The 22,991-nt window shown below is 39.6% G+C and overlaps 1 protein-coding gene across 1 annotated transcript in view; it reads right to left on the bottom strand.

Annotated features, from left to right (window-relative positions):
* Nucleotides 1–22,991, bottom strand: part of LOC140228929 (A disintegrin and metalloproteinase with thrombospondin motifs 3-like) — a 48,945-nt gene that overhangs the window by 12,352 nt on the left and 13,602 nt on the right. The window contains exons 4-11 of the mRNA XM_072309195.1: nt 12,695–12,851; nt 11,651–11,901; nt 9,144–9,227; nt 8,378–8,525; nt 5,697–5,802; nt 3,724–3,867; nt 2,980–3,112; nt 1,278–1,391 (exon numbers count right to left, since the gene is read on the bottom strand). Coding sequence (XP_072165296.1) covers nt 1,278–1,391; nt 2,980–3,112; nt 3,724–3,867; nt 5,697–5,802; nt 8,378–8,525; nt 9,144–9,227; nt 11,651–11,901; nt 12,695–12,851 — 1,137 coding nt within the window. The remainder of the gene's footprint in view (nt 1–1,277; nt 1,392–2,979; nt 3,113–3,723; nt 3,868–5,696; nt 5,803–8,377; nt 8,526–9,143; nt 9,228–11,650; nt 11,902–12,694; nt 12,852–22,991) is intronic.

The raw sequence follows: 22,991 nt of genomic DNA, 5'->3' as shown, positions 1-22,991 counted from the left end.
TTTCTCGGATACAAATTATGGATATGGCGCGAATAGAGCAATGATAGTTCAGGACAACAATGCAAAAAGCCTCTCCTTGTGGCATGCTGGATGATGATAAGGCGAGAAAACATTTTCACCGACTCTTTGCCGGATTCCAGCTGAGATTGTTTGTTGTCTGATCAATATTGATGCTTTTATCACCACCAAGCATATACACATTCCCACTCTCATGCTACGTGCAATTCTGACCAAAGTCCCGCATTCCAGTAGCATGCTCTAAAAAGATGTGTGTCCCTTTAATACTGAGCAGATGCTTCTACATAGGGCTCGAAGTTAGCTTGGAAGCGATTACTTGTACTTATTCCGTCATCAGGTTATAATCTTTTCCAACAACATCTATGCTCTCATTGACAGAAACTGTCATGCAAAACTAAAATCACTGATTGCATCATCTCATAATTTATCTCTTTTTATACAGGGGCCAAAAGTGTTAATATCACTCTGGCATAAGTACCTAAAACAAGTCAGAATCAAAGTCACGGTTACCTAGTTACCTAGTTAAATAATATTTAGTAGAACAGTAACTGTTTATGCAGACCCACTCACTTTTATAATGTGGTATCCCATCACTTAAATGTGACATCACATTTTACTTCAGCGGAAGCTGTAGTGCTGTCATAGGCAAACGTCAGCCGCAAAATAGGAATTAGCTGAGCTCGATCTCGCAGGAACATATTGTAGGTTTTATACACGACAACCGCCTGTCCGAGTGCAGTTTTACTTCATCTACTGAAGTGGCTCGTGATCAGTATAGAAGCATATTATAAGATTGAACGGAGGAGCATGACAGAACATGCTTAGATGTGTGAAGTGCGTAGAAAACTAGAAAATTGACTAGACATTATTTCCGAGGTTAACGTGTCATAAGACTTTGAAGTTCTTTTGGTTGATCCCCATTCACATGAAATATGTTATTTACGCTTGTAGCTGCATGTGACTTTGTATTTTTGTGTACATGTATTTTATGATGGATGAAATAAACTGAACTGAACTGAACTGGATATCTGATTCCCCTTGCTAGAACTCATGGTTATAGTTACCGGCAGTGCACTATAACAGCAACAGTGAATGTCACGTGGTCCCGATTCCACCAATCACAAAACATGTTTCGAATATTCCACCATTCATCACGTGATGGCGACTATTCTACAGGAGCATCAATGCGGCATTCCGAGGAGACAAACACCATACATACTATTCACATGGCCAGCGTGCACATACGCATGCCATCTTACCATACCCGGACCGCAAGTAGACCCGTCTAAGGGCGGCCCTTTCTTGGACCGACATAAATACTTTTTGCGTGGGTGCATGCACCACAACTGCTCGCAGCGATTGTAGTCGTTGAACTGTTAAAGAAGAAAAATGGATATAAAAACAAACAATACAGAAACATAATAATCTCAACATCGATATACAAGCAGCAAAAAGGTTGTAAAGCCAGATATAGGACATAAATCATGAAAGAAGCGACAGCTTGTAAGAAAAACAAGCGGGAAATTTGTAATGACTAGAATCCTCGTTTGTGGCTTCAAAAATAAACTGTGTGTTTCCAAGGGTTGTTGCTTGCTCTAAGAAACAGATAAATGTGTGTACATTGCAATATAAACACTAGAAGTACTTTCCATTTTCATTTCAGTTCATTTGTTTTCCTTTGGGCGAAATGTTGCATTCAGTCAAGTTCACATCGCAGATCTGGCTCTAGAACCCTTTCACCGAATTTTAGCAGACACCTGCTGCCTTACCATGCCGGGTCCACAGGCAGTGCCATCGAGGGGCGGACCGTTACGCGATCGACAGTTGTAGCTTGTGGGATGCATGCACCAGAGTTCTTCACAGGGATTGTAATAGAACTAAAATACCATGGTAGTGGAAGGAAAAAAATGCTCCATAGTTACTTCGGTCAGCTTTCTGAATGAAAGTTGAACTATCAAAGTGTTGTGTTCAAAGGTCTTGTTGATTTGTTTATTTTTCCCTCTCTCTTTCTCTCTCCTATTTGTGCATATTTTGTATTTTTTATATTGTACACTGTATCTTACTTGTAACCTCGCTCGGGTGATCACGTAACTCTCCAGAAGTTTTGTGCCGAGGACATTGTTTTGTTTGTCTTTTCCTTGTCTTTTTTTATTCTTCAACGTTTATATTTCCCCTATTCACAAATTGTCATTCCTTTCAATTGTAAATATCCAGTAAGAATTAATTTCACACGAGCATCTGGGAATCTACACCCTACAAGCAATGCTTCTATGTAGATTCCCCATACTTCACAATTTATCCACGCTTTGTATTGTTATGTTTACGGTTTATTTATCTATTTGTTGAAATGTGGAATATAGAACAATAAAAAAAAAAAACTTCAATCTCTATACCCCTATCTCGAGAAAAAAAAAAAGAGTATTCCATTTCCAGTCCTCGTCATACGCAGTTTCACAAATTTGATATTGAAACTTTCTTAACTTACAGCCTTTTGGGAGTTGTGAAATGTACCATTGCCATACACACAATTAGAATCTTCGATTGATTTCAAGACACAAAAGAACCTTTGCTTTGGGGTAATTTTCGCATCTTTCGATACCTGCTAAATGCATATTGAATATGATACTCAAATCCTTTAAGAAACATCGGTCGCTTTAAGAAACATCGGTCGCATATTCTATTTCTCAAATTTGGAAAATCAGCGAAGATCAATATCAGTTATCTAATTAATCAATACGTACTAGGCTCTCGTTTCATATCTCGAAATTCTATTGATTCAAGTTTTCTTTCAGTCGGAATTCGAAGTTGGCAAATCAACAATCGTAAACAATAAGCCCACTGCTGTAAAGAAGAAATATTCTACAACTTCAAGCACCCCAGTAGAGGATGAACATTTCTGAAACACGTCACATGGTCGTTACGTTCGTAAGGTTTCGCTTGCTTGTTCAGAGTGTTACTCACCGCGGTACATGTACGATAGCCATGTCCGAAATCAAAGCGACATTGTTCGTCCATGGTATAGCGTTGGCCCGGATAACCGCGTATCTCTGGATATCCACCATCAAATGGATCGTCCCACAAGCAGTAATATCGTCTGAAAAGGAATGTTTATAACAGGCTTCGTAAGAAGAGAAACTTGGGGCGGAGGAAAAAAAAAACACTTTTAGTTTAAAAAAAAAAACCTTAGAAAGGACTGTTGAAATGGGAAAACTTGTACAAAATAGCAATAACTTTTAGTTTAAGGTAACCATTCGTTATTCAGTAACAAACATTAATTTCAATGCGGTTTTACTAATGTTTACACACGAATACTGTTTCGTTCATCGGGGGTTGTCCAAGCCATGCAAACCGATGACATTGTGGGATATCAGCAGCACAGCAAAACACCATCATCCAAAAATTGAAATTTTAGCACGTGGTTCACATTAAACAACACACAACTTATTGAAAGGGTGGGTTGTTGTTGTTGTTGTTTTCCTAAGGAAACATACATTTTCACCCAGGTTGATAAGAGACAAGCGTAGATTTAAAGATGATGGAAGTGTATTTAAAAAAAAAGAAAGAAAAGATAATCATAACAAAAAGACGGCTCTCCTCCACATCCACCTTAATAGTGAAAAGAAAAACAACTCAACAACAAAGATAAACTGTAAAAATAATAAAAAAAACTGTAATAAAAACAAAACACAAAAGCAGGAAACTCACGACAGGTAACGATGGAGCTCACGTCGGCTGCATTTGGACCAGAAGTAGTGGATGTAGGTTGATATGACAACGGGCGCCATGATGGACCCCCTGGTGGCATCATCCTCACAGGCGTTACCCTGCCCGTCATGCTCCATGCCAAACCTGTAGAGAAGATTGAAAAACGTGACGGAAAGCATTTGAGAGCAAACGCTCATAAGTAAAATAATGATAATAAATAACACTTATACAGCGCTTAATACTGACGTTTCTAAGCGCATTAAAAGGGGAAAATATTAAAATAAGATATAGTATTATGTACGTATAAGTGCCTCTTTCTTATAGAGTATGTTAAGGCATCATTGTTGGATTAATTATTGTTTCTCTCAGTTTCTCTCAGAACTTTTTTCTTTTATTTTATTTTCTGTTAAAGCCATGCCACGAACTACTTCATAAAATCATTATTGCGATGTAATAGATGCTTTACCGTGCTGTTGTTACCCTTGTTGTTCTTTTCTTCTCATTCAACCACTGCTAGATACTACTGCTGCTGCTGCTGCTGCTACTACTACTACTACTACTACTACTACTACCACCACCACCACCACCATAACAAAAACTAAGAACTTCTTAAAATTTTCTTCTTATTCTCCTCCTCCTTCCATATTACCATGTCTGATCTCTCTCACTCCAACCATTTATTTTCCAGTCTCTTTCTCCTGTCCCTCTCTCTCCTCCCCTCGTTGATCTCCTCCTACTAAGGGTGGGATTTCACGGAGCACGCGAACGATTTGCGAATGACGCGAATGGCAAAATCCAGCATTCGCATTTTAGTCTGCAAAAGATCGCCAAACAAACGTGAGGGTTCGGAAGCGTCGTCAATTGTTCGCGAATGTCGTTTTTACTTCGGCGAGAATTTCAAAAAAGTTTGAAATTTTTCGCGAACCTTTTCCGCACACTTAGTCGGGATTTGCTCGTGAATTGTTCTCGAAAGTGTCTTTAAAGCTTCGTCATATGCGCAAGACCTTCGCAAGACACGCGCGATGTTCGCAAAATGTTCGTGAAACCCCAAACAGACTCCGAAACTTCTGAGAATGTCTCGCGTATGTTACGCGAAATCTGCGAAGTTTTTCCGATCATTTTACGACGTAATCGCAAACTGTTCGCGTACCTTTTGAGACATTCTCGCGAACGTTTAGCGCACGTTTGGGGGATGTATGCCCTGTACGTTTTCTGCAAATAGAAATCGTAGCATACATCTAAACATCAAACAATTATTAACAACTATAGTAACAAAAGAAATTATAGACTAGCAAAGAGAAAGAACATTTGATATACAAAAAAAAAATCGCAGAATATACTTAAAATCAGTCTTAAGTATGTAAATTTCATTTGAACTATAGAGATTATGTGTTGGAGGAACTGCAAAAAAAAAAAAAAAAAAAAGATCAAATGCTTTACTAGTGGAGATACGTCCTAGGGGGAAAAAATGTAGGCAAACACACGATATGAAATGAGAGAAAACGAAAAGAGAAATAGAGGAAAGAAAAAAAAAATCAACTCAAGAAAGCCGATTTGAGTTGATCTTTTTTTTATTGCTTCCACCTCTCCTTGCTACATTTTCTCCCATGATTATTGAAAATTTTTCGTTGTTCGCATTTCCGTCGCGTGTTCTTCGTGTACGTAACATGCTGTACTTTAGCAATGATACACACGACAATCGCACATACGTCGTGGGAACTTCGCACAAATTGCGCAAGAATAGTTTCCGGCTTCATTGTCGGAAAACATTCGGAGAAAAACTTTTCCGAATGTTGGATTTTGTCATTCGCGTCCTTCGCAAATCGTTCGCGTGCTCCGTGAAATCCCACCCTAAGAAGCATGTATGTTTCACTCTTTTTAAGGACAAATTTTAAGGACTAATACAATACTACTACAACTATGAACACTGGAATCATCCTGTTTTGAAGCTGATGTGCCGAGTCTCAACTCACACGTGGCCGGACTCGTGGGCGATGACAAAGGAGGACAGGAGACCCTCATCCTTGTTCAGTGAGCAGCTCCGTGTGATGGCGCACATACCCGTTACAGGGGCGTAACCTAGGCAACAAGAACATACCAATCGAAACTGAATCATTATAAACTCATGAAAGTTACAAGTATATTGTCATTACTGTACTCATCTGCTGGGGAATTTTATTTTCCCACCATTTGGCTGCCGTTCTCAGTGAAGTAAAGTAATCATATCTTTCTGTATACAATGAGACGGTACTGAAAATCACAGATATTCAGTGGTGACGTGATGAGCCTGAATAACCTTTGCAGCTGTTGGTGCTCTCTGTAACCACCAAGACAGTTCACACCTACTTACATGACTACCATGTACAACATCATATCACACGAGCCGATTGCACTCATCAAGTCCGTAACAGACCATGTATTACACAAATCACAATATAATTTTGTTATAATGTGTAAGTAATAACAGTATCAGTTTTTGAAGTATGAACACTCACACGCAAACAATGAGAACGTTCTATGAGGCAATAAAAGGAGAGTGAGACAAAGAACGGTATTGTTTCAATCATCTGCTTCTACCCTTTGTCTGAAGAGAAGCGGATGGTCTTTCCTGAAGAGCATGTTGCAAAATTGATTCTGTTTTTGAAATTTCTGAGTACGTTCTGATAAAAATCTAACCCCATTCTGCAAAGCCTATTTCATGATTGATTAGTTGGCAGGAGCAGAATTTCTACACACCTCAAGAATTTATACGGCACCAAAGAATACGATTCATCACTATTTTTTTTTCTGAAAAATCCGATTAAAATCGCTTCTCATTCTATGACATGTGAATATATTCTTTTCCCCACAAGTCCCTAGCTTCTATTACTTTACTTTATTCCGCAAAAACCGCACAATGATTGAGAAAACACCAAGTTGCAAGCAATACATTGCATTAGCTCGTTTCTGTGCGTGAACTCTTTCCAAGTATACCGAACACGGTTTATGGACCCCTGAGTGGCAAACTGCATTAACATGCCCGCCTTGCAGAGTAGTATTAACGTCTCATGGCGGAGGATGACTCAATCTTAGCCACATCCTTCCGAACATGAGCACTGTTACCATGAAAAACAGCAACTTTGCATATCCACAAACACACAGCAAACAGAGCAAATCGAACAATCCTGCAATCCTTACTGTAAAACCACGAAGACGTGTTTCGGGAGGGCCAAGTAATTGCCCCCCGTTGTTCCAGAAATCGGATAATACACACAAGTATAAGCCAACCCACGAATAATTCAAAGCCCTTTGCCCACACTTGACCTAGTTAGATTCTATGTCTCTTAGACTTGACATTAAGACGACGTCGCTAGGAACTGTTGCGACGACAAAGGTGACGTCAGGCTACTGTGGTACATGACTTCTGAGAAGGACGGTAAAGCTATCATTACTAGCCTATTTCTAGAGGGTGAATAGAGCCCCCGATGTGGCGGTACTTGGCAGGTGATTTGCCTTAACTACGATTTAACATCCTTTTGCACTGGAGGGCGCTCCTATGAGCATCAGCATGAGAGATCTTGGTTTTTGAGCCAGCTGTTTCTGAAATGGCGACTGGTTTTACTACAAGTGTCGAGGTCAGTAGATGAAGGGTAGACATCCTTTGATCAGTTACTGTGTATCAGCAATGTTTCCTAGATGGGAAGTCGTTTCAATGATTGTGTCTGCTTCCTGTCCCCTCATAATATTTAATCAAATCAAAAGGTCACTTTTGGCCCTTTTAATGTCAGAGACATCTTCTCAACATCGTCATTCTGGATTGAATTATACAAGATGTGGAAAACGCAGACCCAAAATTTCCCTGAATTCATGGGACGGAAATTAGCTAAGTTCTAACAGCTTTATACCCAGGTCTAATAACGCGGTGTGTTACATAGGTTGTGGCATGTCACATCACCAAATATCATCAGAAACACTAAACTTCCTTAAGTGACCTGAAATAATCGTTATATGAATGATTAGTGCAAAACTTATGATACCGTATCAAGGCCTTCATATACAGGAAAAAATAGGTGATAAAAAGCACGCCTCACCTCGCCTCGCCTCGGTAAAAACACGGTGTGTGGATCGAGGAGTGTGTAAATAGGGCCATAAATATGGCAGCCCCTGGCGATCGGCGTTTAAAAACTGACAGTCAACATACACATGACAACGTTTCCAATGAGAGCCTAGAGAATCTATCGGTCCCTGTCTGGAATGTTTACTTGCAGGCTGGAATGCTTTCTCACGTTCTATCTTCGTAGCTGCAAGATATCTCACATCTATAACGACCCTATATCAAAGGTTAGGTCAGCAGTCGTTTGATGAGCCGTCACAGCATTCTAGAACTCTGCCTCATCCATACGGGAACGATGTAAAGTTATCTTTTCCCATGGTTATGATGGCATTCATCATGTAATTGATAGATTCTAAAGCCTCATAAACAGACGCCAATAACAGCCTTTCCTACCACGAAAGGCTCTGATTCACCTGTTCCTTTAACGCCTGACACGGACATAAAAGTACAGTGTGTATTCTTTTGAGTTGGTTTGAAAATCGAGAGGAAGCGACCGTTGAAGATACATAACGCACGTTTGGTTGAGACTGAGTAAATGATGGTGTTTCCATGGCAACTTACCAGCAGGACCAAAGTTTTCCTTAGTCACAAAGATGGCGTGATCGTGATGCTCTGGGGCAGAGTCGTCACGGGTGGTCTGAGTGGCTGCCCATCGGCACACGTTGGTCAAGCTGGCCGGAGCATTGTTCTCAACCACCATATATCTGGACTATTTGAGAGTCGGGAGAGGGTGAGGTGTAAGAACAAAGTTTGTAATGATGAGCATGTGATGGTAATGCAACAGTGATGCATGGGAGATGTAATGATACACAAAGACAATTTCAACAAAAATCACTGAGAAAGAACGTACGCATTCACCGCTATGGTCAGGAGATCGCAACCACTCTACCCATTAAACGCCATGGTATAATGTATTTAACATTTCACACCAAACCCTTTCGCAGTTTGAAGTCTAAATTGCATGATTTGTTGTTGTTTTTTTATGAGTACAACAAACATTTAGATACAAATACGCATCATATTATTACACACAGATAAAATGCTACATAGCAGGTTACAAGCTTAGAAGAGCTCTAAGACCAAATTTCATTTCGTGCAGGACGAAGTAGACATTCCGTTCAAGGAAGATCTGTCACGCGATGTCAACATAAATGCCTCCAAGAGTTGCTTTACAACCATCTCTTTGACCCGTTTCTTGGAGCAAGATCTTCTGTTCAATGCCCCTGCCACCCAGACAGTGGGTTGTTTGTCAGTGCTGCTGAAATCCGAACCCGAGCAATCATCCGTCACCATCATCCCCGAACTGATCGGGGAGAGGTTCTCTTACCTGCTGCTTATTGAGAAGGACAATCCTGACTACGACAAACTGAATATTAGCGTCCAAGGTATGGTGTTCATAGGCGGTGTTTACCTGTGGAGTGGTATCAGGTTGAGGAGAAGAACGAGTTAAAGGGTGTTAAGGAGTTGTAACATCTTACTGGAGGGAAAATGAGCAGAAGTTGTCACTTTCTAGAATTGGTTTGTGTCACGTTTGTTTGTCTCGCTATCTGTGCGATTGTTGTGAGGAACTCCAACGAGAAATTGTCGAGTTGACCAATATTTTGTTAAATCTAAATAAAACTTTCAAGCAACATTAAACTTCCTGGATATGTGTATAGATTCCATACTATCAAAAGGGTAAAGTTGTAGTTGTACAACGTTTCAAATTCTTGCTTGAAAACTAAAACAAATATCTTGTATCTTTGGGCACCCATATAATTACACCACATTTAGGTCATACATTCGAATTAACGGCAGTAAACTCATGCATAATAATAATATAATTCATTGATCCTTTTTTTTTTTTGCAAATGAAGATAATTTGGTTATTTACTGGTGTGATATTGATGTATTGTTCTTACATTGGAACGTTCTGCTCTTCATACCGTTCATCATAACAACGTGCGATCAATTCTAACGTGGTAACAAATTTTCGTCACTAGTTGGACAAGTCGTGAAAACTAATGACTCTAAACCATAAGAGGGATCGATTAACCCATTTGATGTAAAATCGGGTGCACCATTTCTTGAATCCGTGAGGAGTTACAATATCATGGAAGTCGGGTTCAAAAGTAACAATTTTGTACAATGCATATATTGAAAATCGTCCGAAACGAAACAGAACAAAACAAAAGACTAGTGTAGCTTTTGCGATACAACTATATTCTGCCAGCGGCTTGCATCACTCAATCTGTGTTAGTCATATCCCGTTACATAGATATCTTGTAAATGTTTGACATTGATTGATACGATGACATCCTTTTTCACACATAAAAATGATAACGCGAGAAAGTGGATATAATTGGTTCTGGCCATAGTATGACAGTTTCGTCTTGCGGTGAAAAGAAGCGATACACTTTCGGTGTTATGTTTGGCCACTTACGATTGCTAGGGAATTCCCCATTTGTTTATTTTGTTCTATCTTATTTTCACACATTATTTGGTGTAATGGGAGGTTTCAAACGTCAATGACAGATTTTCGCTAGAAATAATGAAATCAAAATAACTGTTTGATAGCAAAAGATTGGTCTATGAACTATACGTGACTAGTTCCACGCGGTCCATCCCATTTACCATTATACACAACACAGTCGACCGCATAGCTTAGAGAATAATACAGCATTGATATTCACATTTTCATTATTATTCAGACGTGTTCACACTGCACTGATTATAATGAAGTAATGCATCTATTTACATTGAATGGTGACCAACAGCGCCCGTCTGTATTCACATTGAAGATATTGGCATACAGTATACGTCATGTGAATTTACACTGAATAGTGGACGGAAAGTGCGTAGTGTATTCACACTGTAATGATGCACAGTGTATTCACACTGTAATGATGCACTGTGTCTATTCACACTGTATCAATAGTGCATCGCTTCTTTTCGAAAGGTCGTGCACGGCCGGCTGAGGACAAGTCAGTCAACAACTTTGAATTAAGATGGCTAACATACTTTCTCCTGCTCATATTTCAAATCTTTCAGGCTGAGTCTGTACCATTTGGACGGAAATCGATTGATGTCCTTCAAAAACCCGAGGCATTATGTATCACGATTTAGCGTCGTTTATCCACACAAAAGATGTATGTAAGAAATCACAGAAATGTTTTGCTACTCATAATCCGCGATGCGATTAACCAAATCCCCCATTGACACTGGCATCTGAGGAATGTTTAGCGCGGACAAACTAGTTGGTCGTTAGGGAATACCACTCGATGTTGGAGCCGAACATCCAAGAGATAACGAATAGCTTAAAGGGAACTGTTCCAATCGTATATCTTGTCAAGTCTTGTCAATTTCTTGATGTGACGTTTGGCACTACAAAGCTGTGCTTGTCACGCCGCCCCCGCTTTGTTGCTCCTGCAATATAATTGCCTTGCATAACAAGATACGAAAAAGGCAAAAATACTTGTCTTTCTTGTCTATGATTTGGTAAGACAGGAATCAGTATCAGACAGGAATCAAAGTGGTTACAAAAGATGCCTCTAATACCACATACACACTCACACAAAAACAATAATGCTTCATTCAAACTTATTTGATACCCAAATATAGTTGATATCAAAACACAAAATGATAATGGGGGAGGGGGAGACGGAGCAGGAGCAAATCAAACAAACATATAAACTAGAGCCTAAGTGTCCAGTTGATAACAACACCACAAATGAATATATTAATAAAAAGTGAAGATATTGTCATTATTGCACTTTCTCCCGCATAAGTAGCGTACGCCACGCGCAAAACACTAGGCTGCGGATGGACATTGTTGATTGTTGTCAGATCACTTACAATATGAATCATAGTGATGAGGTAGATGTTGACCGCCCCACCCCCATGGAATGAGTGCATGGCGTGGTCGACGGTGATCATAGTCTCCACGAAGTTCTGTCGCCCGGCTGCATATCGTGATCGTGATCGTCGCTTCTCACGATGTCGTGGAGTCGCCGATTCTTCAGCAAGCCTGTTGTAATCGTCGTCCTCCAGGTCGAAGTCCGACAGGTTCGTATCGGTATCATTGACTAAATTGCTAGAAAATGTTGCTAATGAAAACAGAATAGTGTGCAAGGGAGAAAAGGACTGTCAATAAATGAATGGTAATACTGTGATCCCGAATCTTGCATCGTTTCCCTGGTTCAAAGTGATGATTTCATTTTTTTCTTTTACTAATCTACGGACAGATCTCAAACATGATACGTTAGAACGTTAACATGCCATTTTTATCACTTCACACGAAAGAAGGAAAAAGCTTCCATCTTCCCTTATTCATCTTCAACCAAAGGATAGCAAAGACCCATGTGCCCACTAAGTATAAAGGTCAGAAACAACGGGTGCTGTTCGTTATTCCGAAGGGTCGTTAATCCGAAACACGCAAATTCCCTATTCCTAGAGGTTCGTTAAGCCGAAAATGAAAAAGGGTTCGTTAATCCGAAAATTTGTGGCGTTATTCCGAAGGTTCGTTACTCCGAAGATTGGTTAATCCGAAAATGAAATTCGGAACAATGAACCTTCGGAATAACGAATCTTAGGAATAAAGAGCCTTCGGAATAACGAACCTTCGGAATAACGATCTGTAACCGAAACAACATCTTGCGTTCCTGTAGCAATGCTACAATTTGAGCTTCATCCAAATACAGAAAAGACTTCCAAGAAGACAAGGAAGAAAAAGCAAAACAAAACAAGTGAAAAGCGACGAGGTTAAACAAAGTCAAGTGTTTTACTGGCGGGAAAAGAAGGGAGGAAGAAGGGAGGAGGAAGAGGAGTAGAGTTGAAGCGAATAAGACAAGAAAGAGGGAGAAGGAGAATTTTTAAGACAGAAATTGAAGACCCACTTACTTCCACTGGCAGTGCCAAGTCCGGTGCTATTGGACCGAAAGTCCCGCCTTCGGTACAAGACGTGCAGGTGTCCCTCGGTCAGGTTGAACGCCGTCTCGTCGTCTGCTTCGAGGGGCTCGATGACGTACTCATCGTCATCAGTCTGAATGTAGCCACTCTGTCATGAGACAAGTATAATAATTAAGATGATCATGACAATAAAACAATATTCCAGTACGACTTAATTGCATTTCTCAATAGTCTGTACTGCTAGTAGATTTTGTTCTCATACAACGAGCGCGATGAATTGTCATCCTTTGCGTTGTGAAACTCATCAAACTGTCATCATGTCTGAACATAAACGTCATATGTTAACGGCTTTGCATTCATATCTCTCTCAATGATAACTCTTTCGGATGTTTACATTTAGAAAGAAATAGGAGAATGAAGCGGGACAGGCAGGTATGACAACTGTTTGCTTTCATTACAATGTCTTGATATTTGAAGTTATCTGATCAAACATTGGTAGTAACGGTAAGAGCGTAAATCAATCTTGATCTTATACACGTATACTATGCTCGTGATATTATCTTGGTAAGCTGATAATACTAGTGGATGGAATATGAGAAAATAACATGAAATCTACTTAAAAGACTGTAAAAAACAATAACACAAACGTAATTCTTGAAACGTAATGGCATGGTAGCCAATGACAAAAAGAAAGAAGAAGTTTATCATTCAATAACCTTCTTATTAAGGAATCTTATATTGATGACATAATTTTTAATAAGCTGGTTTATATCGAACATGGTGTGAAATGGCATTTTAACGTTGATAAGCAGCAGTGAAACAAGAGAGGCGCTCCATGCTGAAACTCAAGACATACATCGCTGGTTAGAAGTATAAAAAGGGATCGACGACTGGAAAAAACAACAATAACAACCCAGAAAGCACAAGAAGTGGGCGGAGTGGATTTTGAAGAAGACCAAAGAGGAGATTAAGATGCTGATGATGAAGAAAAGGAGACTCATGAATGATAGTAGAGGTGACGGTAATTGTGTTTGTGGTACGTACTAGTAAGAAAGGTTTAGTACGTGAGTGATGTCAGTATTTTCACTTCCTGACCTTTGAGCGGAAGTTATCTCTCTCCTAGAAATATTGAAGTTTATGCTTCATGTCAGTTTTGTGTTTTATTGTGTTTTGTTTTTCTGCGACAAACTGAAAGAGAATTCAAACCAAGGATGAGTAGGTCGGCACCTCCTTTGATGCATGTGACTGCCTTGCAGTGTTTTATGGGACTTTGGCCGAAGTCTCCAGATTCCCAACCGCCATTAAGGGGCTAAAGAGGGGCGTGAGGGCGGGAGGAGTGAAGAGGCGATGGATCATCGTGTAAATCTCCTTATCATTTCTGCCTCCGGACTGCGGTTGAGTCCGTGGGAGGAGAGGCGATCCCCCGGTCAACCTATGACACCCCTGGAACAAGATTTCTTGCCATGATTAATACAGAGTCCCGAATCAGACTGGACAGAGATAATACCACTTAAACGAAGCTAGGTGATTTTGTCTGATCCTACATAATATCGACAGAAAGGGTCTTCAATCAACATCCGTTAAGAGATGCATTCATCTTTCCTCTAAATGCTGTCTGAAAGGACCAGGGGGATTTCGTTGGGCTTAGAATCTTTCAACTTCAATAAGATTGCAACTGAAATCTCCACATGTTTGACATGTTTGACTCTGGAATATAGCAAATCCTAGGTGCACGACACAGAATTCAAAGACGCAAGCAAAAAACAAAATCGTATACACTTAAAAAAACAACAACAAAACAAATCGTCATCGTTATCTCTCTAATTTATGGCATGTTACAAAGTGGCGCCGGAGTCTGTTAGTTCTTCGGAATAACACAAGAAATTATAGTTTATGCTGATCGGGTAGGTAGAAAAGCGGCGGTCATTGCACGACTCGAACGTAGATGTCGTCATTACGTCAATAAGGGTTTTACAGCATCTCATTTCCACGTAAAACATCAAAACGTGTTCCATCAGTCATGAACTTGATGAAAAGAAACACTTCTTCACACACACACACACGCTTCACACACACACACACGCACCCGCGTGCGCGAGCGCACGCACGCACGAGTAAAATTCAGAACTCTCTTTATTAACTGCCGAGAAACACACCATCCAATCGCGGATAATTTCATTCATGACCCAAAAAGAAATCAGAGATACCTGCTGCTTCTAGTACAAAAAAAAAAAAAAAAAAAAAATCTTTCCTCCAGTTCCCAGAAAACTTCTGTGGCCGAGTTATTCAAATGCTTACGTGCTCATTCGTTATGGACAACAAAGTATGATGTCATGGCCATTCATAACTACTGGAACTATAAAGTACCAAGGAACATCTCCTGGTCCGAGTATCTGTGAAAAGAAAAGAATATAATTGTTGCTAACCATGCTTGCATCTCGTTCCGACCCAAGCTATAACCAGGGAGGTGAAGAGAGACCACCTCCCTGCTATAACAAAAGACTGTGACATCAACACTTCGGTACTCTATCATCCTGAAAGATGCCAAATTCTTGACCCGTCAATGATATCATGATTTCCGGGGAAACAATGATTTTGCATTATCTTTATTCCGAGGGTGAAATGATAGGCGCATGGGATGACAAATTCTCTGGGTTTCAGAGTCAATTGCATGGCGCACATCTTATAATGGAAATGTCTGTGTCTATTTCATTTGAGTTCAAAGATAACTATCTTTTCAAGGGCGGCGGAAATTGATATACTATATCCTGTGGCCTTTTAGAAGTTGTTTGGCACAACACCTTGATAACTCTTTGACAGAGAACAGACATTGTATGGGAATGAATGGATTGGAATACAAAATGATTCCGAGAAATGTTTACTGCGAAAGGCTCACATCTGGCTGAGCTAGAGCTATGAACAGGATGTGTTTTTTGTAACTTCTTCTTTCTTATTTTTGTGTTGTTGTTTTATAGAAAGAAAGAAGAGAGAGAAAAATGGGGCCCTTTACAAATAATTTGCCCCAGACAGCACTTAACATAAAACAGACATTATACCTTATTATTTCTTATTTTTCTGTAAATTTTTCTTAAGGTTAAAGGCAAAGGTATGCAGGAGTAATCTAAGACTCTTATCATGCTTAAAGGGATTTTGTTAGCTTTGTTAGCTTAGACCTAATTTCAGGTTTTAAACATTTTTTTTTTTGGTGAGATTATGAGAAACCTCTTATGAAATATGAAAGAGCATGTAATTCCATGAGGAATTCAACGTTTATCTGATGAAAATTTTGTAATGAAAATTGGTTTTGAAATGGCTGAGATATCCAAAACAGAGCGATTCTAATAAAGTGTGAGACCCACCTTTATTACGATCGCTTTGTTTCACTTTGTTTTTGGACGTTTCAGTCATTCAAAACCCGATTTTCATCAAATAAACTTTGAATTCCTCTTAAAATGGTATGCTCTGTACTATTTCATATAAGTGTTTTCTTGGTATCTCGCAAAAAGTTAAAAGCCCAATACTCATCTCCACCAATACTGTGCCATCCCTTTAAACTGAAGGATGAAGGAATTTTGTTGCGCATTAACATTTAATTATTCATCGTTTTTGACGCCCTTACAATAGGGAGCTTTAGATTTTAGACGCGCGGACGTTCAAAGGGGAAAAAACATGGTCTGAGCGTGCGCAGTAACTTGACGCGCGCTATTGCGCACGCTCAGATCATGTTTTTTTTTCCCTTTGAACGTCCGCGCGTCTAAAATCTAAAGCTCCCTAATAGTTCCAGAGTGAGGAACAACATTGATACGTGGAAGCGGTGTACAGGTGTAGGATGGAAATCCCCCAATTTCTGATTTTGTTCAAGAGATGTTTTGTTCTTGTATGATTTCATAATCGTCATGGAAACTGCCCTCGGCGTAATGTATTGTATTCTGATTTTTGTTGTTGATGTTGTCGTGGAATATGATAGTTTTGAATCTCTTCCATCCTTTGCTATGAACTGGACCAAAGCTGATATGCAAACAATGGAAAATGTGGCAGTTGCATCTCCATCGCTTTATAGTTAGGCGATTCCAGGAATCGGGGTATCTGTCGCTTCTATCTCTAGAGCCTCACACCTGTCAATGCGCTATATGTAAGTTAATTCCCTCATTTCACCTTTCCATATTTCTACAATTCTAGGATTTCTCTTTAATTCTGCAAAAGTTACAAAATGGAAACCATGCCGGTGCATACTATATTGTTACTATGTAGGCCTACACATATTCATCATTACGATTATTTGTTTTCCTCGAAATTATCTCAAAAATTTCCATGTGTTCAAAACAACTGTATGTACGGTTGGGGGAGGGGAGGGAGAGGAGGTCCTAAGCACGTGTCAGTACTGGAGCAGCTCTTCGTTCTAATATGAGATGCAATTGACGTATTGGCAATCAAGGGTCGTGCTTGTATCACACTTTTGTTTTGTTAATGTTGTTGTTGTTGTTGTTGTTTTGTTGTGGGTGTTTTTTTTTTGGGGGGGGGGAGGGGATCGTCACTCATTCAAAATAACTTTCTCGCAGGGTAAAGCAAGGGCAGGGAAATGGCATGCAGCGTCACATGAGTTATAGACGATTAAAGAGAGATAGAGAGGGGGGGGGGTGGTGAAACACGACTCCAAGAGAATGAAACGAAATGGTCTTATAACGTGACCAAACAACAGGTGCATGTTGTTTTCACTAGCAAAGTGATATACACTCGGGAGACGCTGATGGAGCCAAGAAACTCGTGATTATAAAATTATTTCTTTTTCCTTTTTTTTTTTAATTAAGAGATGTAATCTTATGCGAAGGTAGTTGGAAGTACATTGTATATTTTTTCTTTCTTAAGAAATATCGTATTATTTTACCGTCTTTTTTTTTATCCCGTATTCTTCTCATCCCAATTCTCCTTGTCTTTTCGTGATGTACGTGATGGGACACTAAAATTCAATGGTTCCATGTAGAGTCTGTATATAGGGAGTCTAGTTCAACGATCTGTATGGCGCCTGCATTGTCGGAAAATGGTCCCGATTCGAATTAAAAATGTTGCAATGATTCACAATAGAATGAGTTTTTTTTTTTTACAATCAATCCAAATGTCTACACCAAACGTCATAAGGCATTATTTGTAAGTTCCTTTTAATAGAATCTATTTTACATGGCCATGTTAACTTGGAAAAGCTGAAGCATTTGGCGATAAGATCTAAAATTCGCAGTTGAGTATTTAGGAAAAACAGGAAGTCCATGAAATATTGCTTATTTTTAAATTCCAGAAATCGAGCAACATGTCGGCATTCTATCGAGACAGTGGCAACAGAAATTAGTGTTGTTGAGGTCATTCATGATATCTGAAGATTAACGCGTATTACCAACGGGAAGACGATGAATATAAGCCATACGGTTGATATCGCCTCCCAGCAATTTTTACTTTTCATCCACGTTACTTTTTGTCCGTTTTATCGAGTACATCTGTTCAGATCTATTTCGGGGCCAGAACCGTGCATGTCTGTTTTCCGGAAATGAATGTTGTTGCCTTATGAGTCTTGAATATGAGTCATATGAAGGAAACCACAAACTAGATCCGTGGATATGTGTAAAACATCTGTCCATTATGAGCTATTAATGGTGCATCAAATTTTTCAAACCAACTTATTATACCATTGTTCTGGTCTCCATCTTTCTTACCACCTATTCGTCTAAATATCTAGGTATTTATCAATCAATCAGTCAATCAATCAGTCAATCAATCGATCAATCAATCAATCAATCAATCAATCAATTAATCAATCAATTAATCAATCGCTCAGTCAGTCAGTCAATCAATCAGTCAATCAATCAATCTATCCATCTATCTATCAAGTTATATATCTATCTACCTATCTATCTTTTTTTCTCATTGAAGGAGACGACGCATATGGAGTTCTCCTGGCTTGTGATTAATCAACCATGGGTTCACCTGTTACAACACAGATGACTTCATTGGCAGACACCGTGGGGATGGCATATAAGTCGAAGAAAAATATGCGACAGAAGAAGCATGCACTTACAAAGGTCTACAATGCGATCATATACACGTAGACCAACCTGTATATTCCGCATAATATTAATGTGTAGACGCATCAAATCCTATAAACAGATCGAATACGATATGAAAAGTCCACACTGTAATCGTCGTTCCTGCTAAACCATATCCAAAATCAAGCCCTAACTAACACGATTGAAATCAACCTTGATTTTCTTTTTTTTAATGCTGCGTCACGTCATCAGCTGGGATCAATTAGACCTGTGAGAACTTGATCTTTACGCACCCTGGAAATACGGGGGCGCAGTTTGTCGTGTGGGAAGCAACCCAGCCACGCTTATATCAGTCAGACCATGGAGCTACATTAGTAGCTCCATGGTCAGACCAAGGAGCTAGATATTTACTCCTTGATGTGATCTGAATGTACTTCCTAAACCTGTCTGTTGAGCTGTAACGGTACGAATGTTAATGTGGTATAAAGCCTATATTGAATAGGCATGTTAGGTGCATGATTGTATGTTTTATAAGAGCTTATCACATGTTTATTTCCCTCCATCCAATTCGTATCCAAGTTCAGCATCACTCAATTTTAATACAAGTGAAAAGGACATAATTAGCTAGCTAACCACAAGTTTAACTGCATATAAAAAGGGACTGGAAAACACGTTCTCAAAAGTAGGTCTCGTTGTGACACAGCTAGTGACATCACAGGTACGTGGGGATGAAAGTGTATTTGGGTGGTATTACACTGAAAGTTGAGATAGATTCTTCGTTGCATGTGGACGGGTTCTTGCGGTTTGAGGCTACGAACTATCTATGAGGAAAAACACAGAAACCAAATCAAGCACATCACTGATACAGGAGCTTCTTCGCTCGATGATTTTGTCATGACAATTCACCATGGAGATCGTAATCTCCATGGTGATGGCCCACTTGTCGGGACATCAAAGAGAGACTGTTGGAAACAAAAAGTATGTTAACTTTGAACCATGGTTTTCACGCACAACCAAGGAGTGAACCAAAAAGTGAACTTTATGCGTGTCTGACGCGTGTAATAGGATTGCCTCAACAGCACTGTGGCGTGCCCGTTTCTCAACCTCATCCAAACTTCTTGTGTCTCCTTCCTGTGAAGACACACACAAATCGGAAGAAAGATTTGAGCCTCATCTCATAGGGAGAAAGCAACGAGGCGCCAAGAACACCAAGAAAGTAGTTGAGTACAGGTCAATCAGGGAGGTGGGAAGAGCATATCCACAGAGCTGGGATGATAGCAAATGATCACAGACCAAATAGGGTGTTAAGTTTTTTTTTTTTTTTTTTTTGGGGGGGGGGCGAAACTTTACATCAAAAGAGGCTGCTTCAATTTGGTGTAGTTTGGAAAAGTTTGATAAAGTTGATTACTGTTGACACATTCTTGATCATGTGGAGTAGCTTAAAAGAGCTAGAAAGGTTCCACCTAACTTTCTCTAGATTGTATAGTACACGCACAAACACTGAACTCAGCATTTGGCTAATGTGATTATTTTTTTTTCGTTTTTTCAATTGTTAATTAAAAAAACAATATGAGTTTTAAACTTCAGTCTCTCGGAACTTCCTTTCAACAACTTCTCCTTGAACACATTTTGCATGATGTTTTCTTGGGAATGGTAGAGAAAAGAGAAAGGAACGCTCTTTATTTGAATGTTTCTATAGTTTGTTATAAGTGCTTTCCCGAAAAAAAAAATGTCGCGTTTCAGGCGGGTCATGGACAGGCAGTGACCCGCAAACTTGCGGGATACTTGGGGAACGAAAGTAAAGCTAGTGGATTTGTCAGACACGAATGTGCGTCAAGTCTCTGCACGATCACTTCAAGCCGAACATGAAACGTAAGCTGTATTTCTTTTTTCTTTTTTGCTTTCAAGTAGATAAAAATTTCAACAACAAAATATGAATGAAAAGAAATGAACCTTTTTTTTTTGGTCCAGAAATCATCCCTTCTGTTGACAGTAATAGTATCATTATTATCCTTTATTTTCGTCATAAATCCCATTAGCTTTGATACACTCAATCCTCCGTTTCATTCATAGTAAAGAGTCAATGGAATTGTTGTATTATCCTGTCATAGAATTAAAGAAGGCAAAGCAAAGAGGAATGACATCATTGGAGTTCATCAGTAAGTGTTTTCTGTACATTATTCGTGTGAAAACACTCTGCGCTGGAGTTCTGTGCTTTTGGCAATGTAAATCATAGTTTTTACATCAATCAGTGTTCATATTTCGTTAGTTCTTGGGACACCGAGAGAAAAGGGGGGGGGGGGGGTAGAGAGGGAGAGAGAGAGAGAGAGAGAGAGGGGGGGGGGCACGTACACTGCTACCCTAATCCGATGCCCGTATGTATCCTGCCTGCGACGGATCTGACGTATCACGTTTGGAACTCACAGCATCACAAGATTGACAATTGATATTTCCCTTAAAAAAAAATGTCTTCGAGGTTAGTTCAAGACTACTCATTATTACATAATTATCTCTGACAATGCATATTAATAACAATAAAGATTGACGATGACGATAAACCTTGCATTAAAAAAAACACAAAAAATATTTCAAGAAACATTATGAAGTTAGTCCTAAATGAATGACTTCATACAGGATAGTTTTACTGTTTATGCTTCATTTTGATAGGTCTGTTTTACAAAAACAAGAACAAGAACATAAACAAAACAAAACCAAAGAACAGAAACAAAAACAAAAACAGCGCAACAGGGACATAAACGAAACAAACAAACAAAAAAAAAAAAAAAAAAAAAAAAACCAGACACAGAAAAACCGCACTTTTTGTCACAGCAGTTTGTCGCATTTGCTTTATCTGAATCCTGTCTTTCCAAGGACTGCACGTGATCACTCAATGCACGTTTAGCCGTCGACTTATATAAATCTTGCAATGCATTGGGACTCTATCCGACACTGGATCCCGCAACAAGCTGTCAGGACTATCCATGGCATCCGTGGAATCTCACAGGGCTTCTACATGCTTCTCTTATTTCTCAAGGTGATAAGTCAGCAAACTCTCTCTCTAACAGATTAGAATACTTTTAGTTTTCTCATAAAATGGACATAAACTGCCATATCTCAGTCAAATTCCCATGTTAATAAATTGTTACACTTCTTATTTTTTTTTAATGATTCTTAATTCGAATTTGCCATGCACAAAAATCACATAACACATAGATAAAACCACATTACACGAAGAATTACCATTAAAGGCGATAAGGGGTAAATGACATCAGGTTTTCTTCTATTAGGCCTACTCTTTTCAACCTTGAGAGCTGGTTGGTTTATCCTCTACGATGAAATGAAACCTTTAAGGTGGGAGAGAATGCTTGAATGAATAGCTCCACCTACATAGATCATAATTCGTTTCCTGGGATGCACCGACAGCTGGATGACAAACTGTGATCAATAACACGCAGGAGATGCTCACGTCGGGAAGAAAGGGAAACATGATGTCTGTTCATCACTCCGTTTCCCTTCATTAAAGATTTCATAACTTCAAAAGCACACTCAAATCATGTTGCCAATTCTCCGCGCAACTTAAGGGCTTTTTACACTTGTAAATTTTTGCTTAGCCCCGGACTATCGGTGGGGCTAAGGGGGGGCCTTAGCCCCACCGATAGTACGGGACTATCCTTAGCCCACTTTCTGTTTACACTCGTTTTTGCCAAAGTGGGCTAGCCCCACCGATAGTACGGTACTATCTGGCCCTGCAAAATAGCAGGGGTTAGCACCGCAATTGCGGTGCTAGCACCGCAATTGCGGTGCCAAGCGAGTGAGTGTAAACAGAACGAAAAAATAATCCTGGGCTAAGCGACGGAGACGAAGTGCGACCCTCACTGACCAATCAGAAACGAGGTAATCAAGTGCTGCCGGTGCGTGCGTGTACGTGTACAGTACACAGCGTAATTATGAATATTCATGTGGTTTGGAAAGTCCGGGGCTAAGAAAGACGAGTGTAAAAAGGTCAGTTTTCTCCTTAGCCCCGGACAAGAGATAGTACGGGACTAATTGGCGAGTGTAAAAAGCTGAAAAAATTGGTACGGGACTAACGATAGTCCTGGGTCAGAGAAAGTCCGGGGTTAAGAAACACAAGTGTCAAAACTGAACCCCTCTGTGTGATGCAACGTGATATACACATGAATCAAAACATACATTGCTCATAATGCCGTTCATACTACGAAGCGCTACCTCGCATCACGTTTATTTTACAACTAGAA

This window comes from Diadema setosum, chromosome 5 (genome assembly GCF_964275005.1).
Source record: "Diadema setosum chromosome 5, eeDiaSeto1, whole genome shotgun sequence".
Classification (NCBI taxonomy): domain Eukaryota; kingdom Metazoa; phylum Echinodermata; class Echinoidea; order Diadematoida; family Diadematidae; genus Diadema; species Diadema setosum.
The sequence above is the reverse complement of the archived record's forward strand: the minus strand, read 5'-3'. Positions and strand labels throughout refer to the sequence as shown.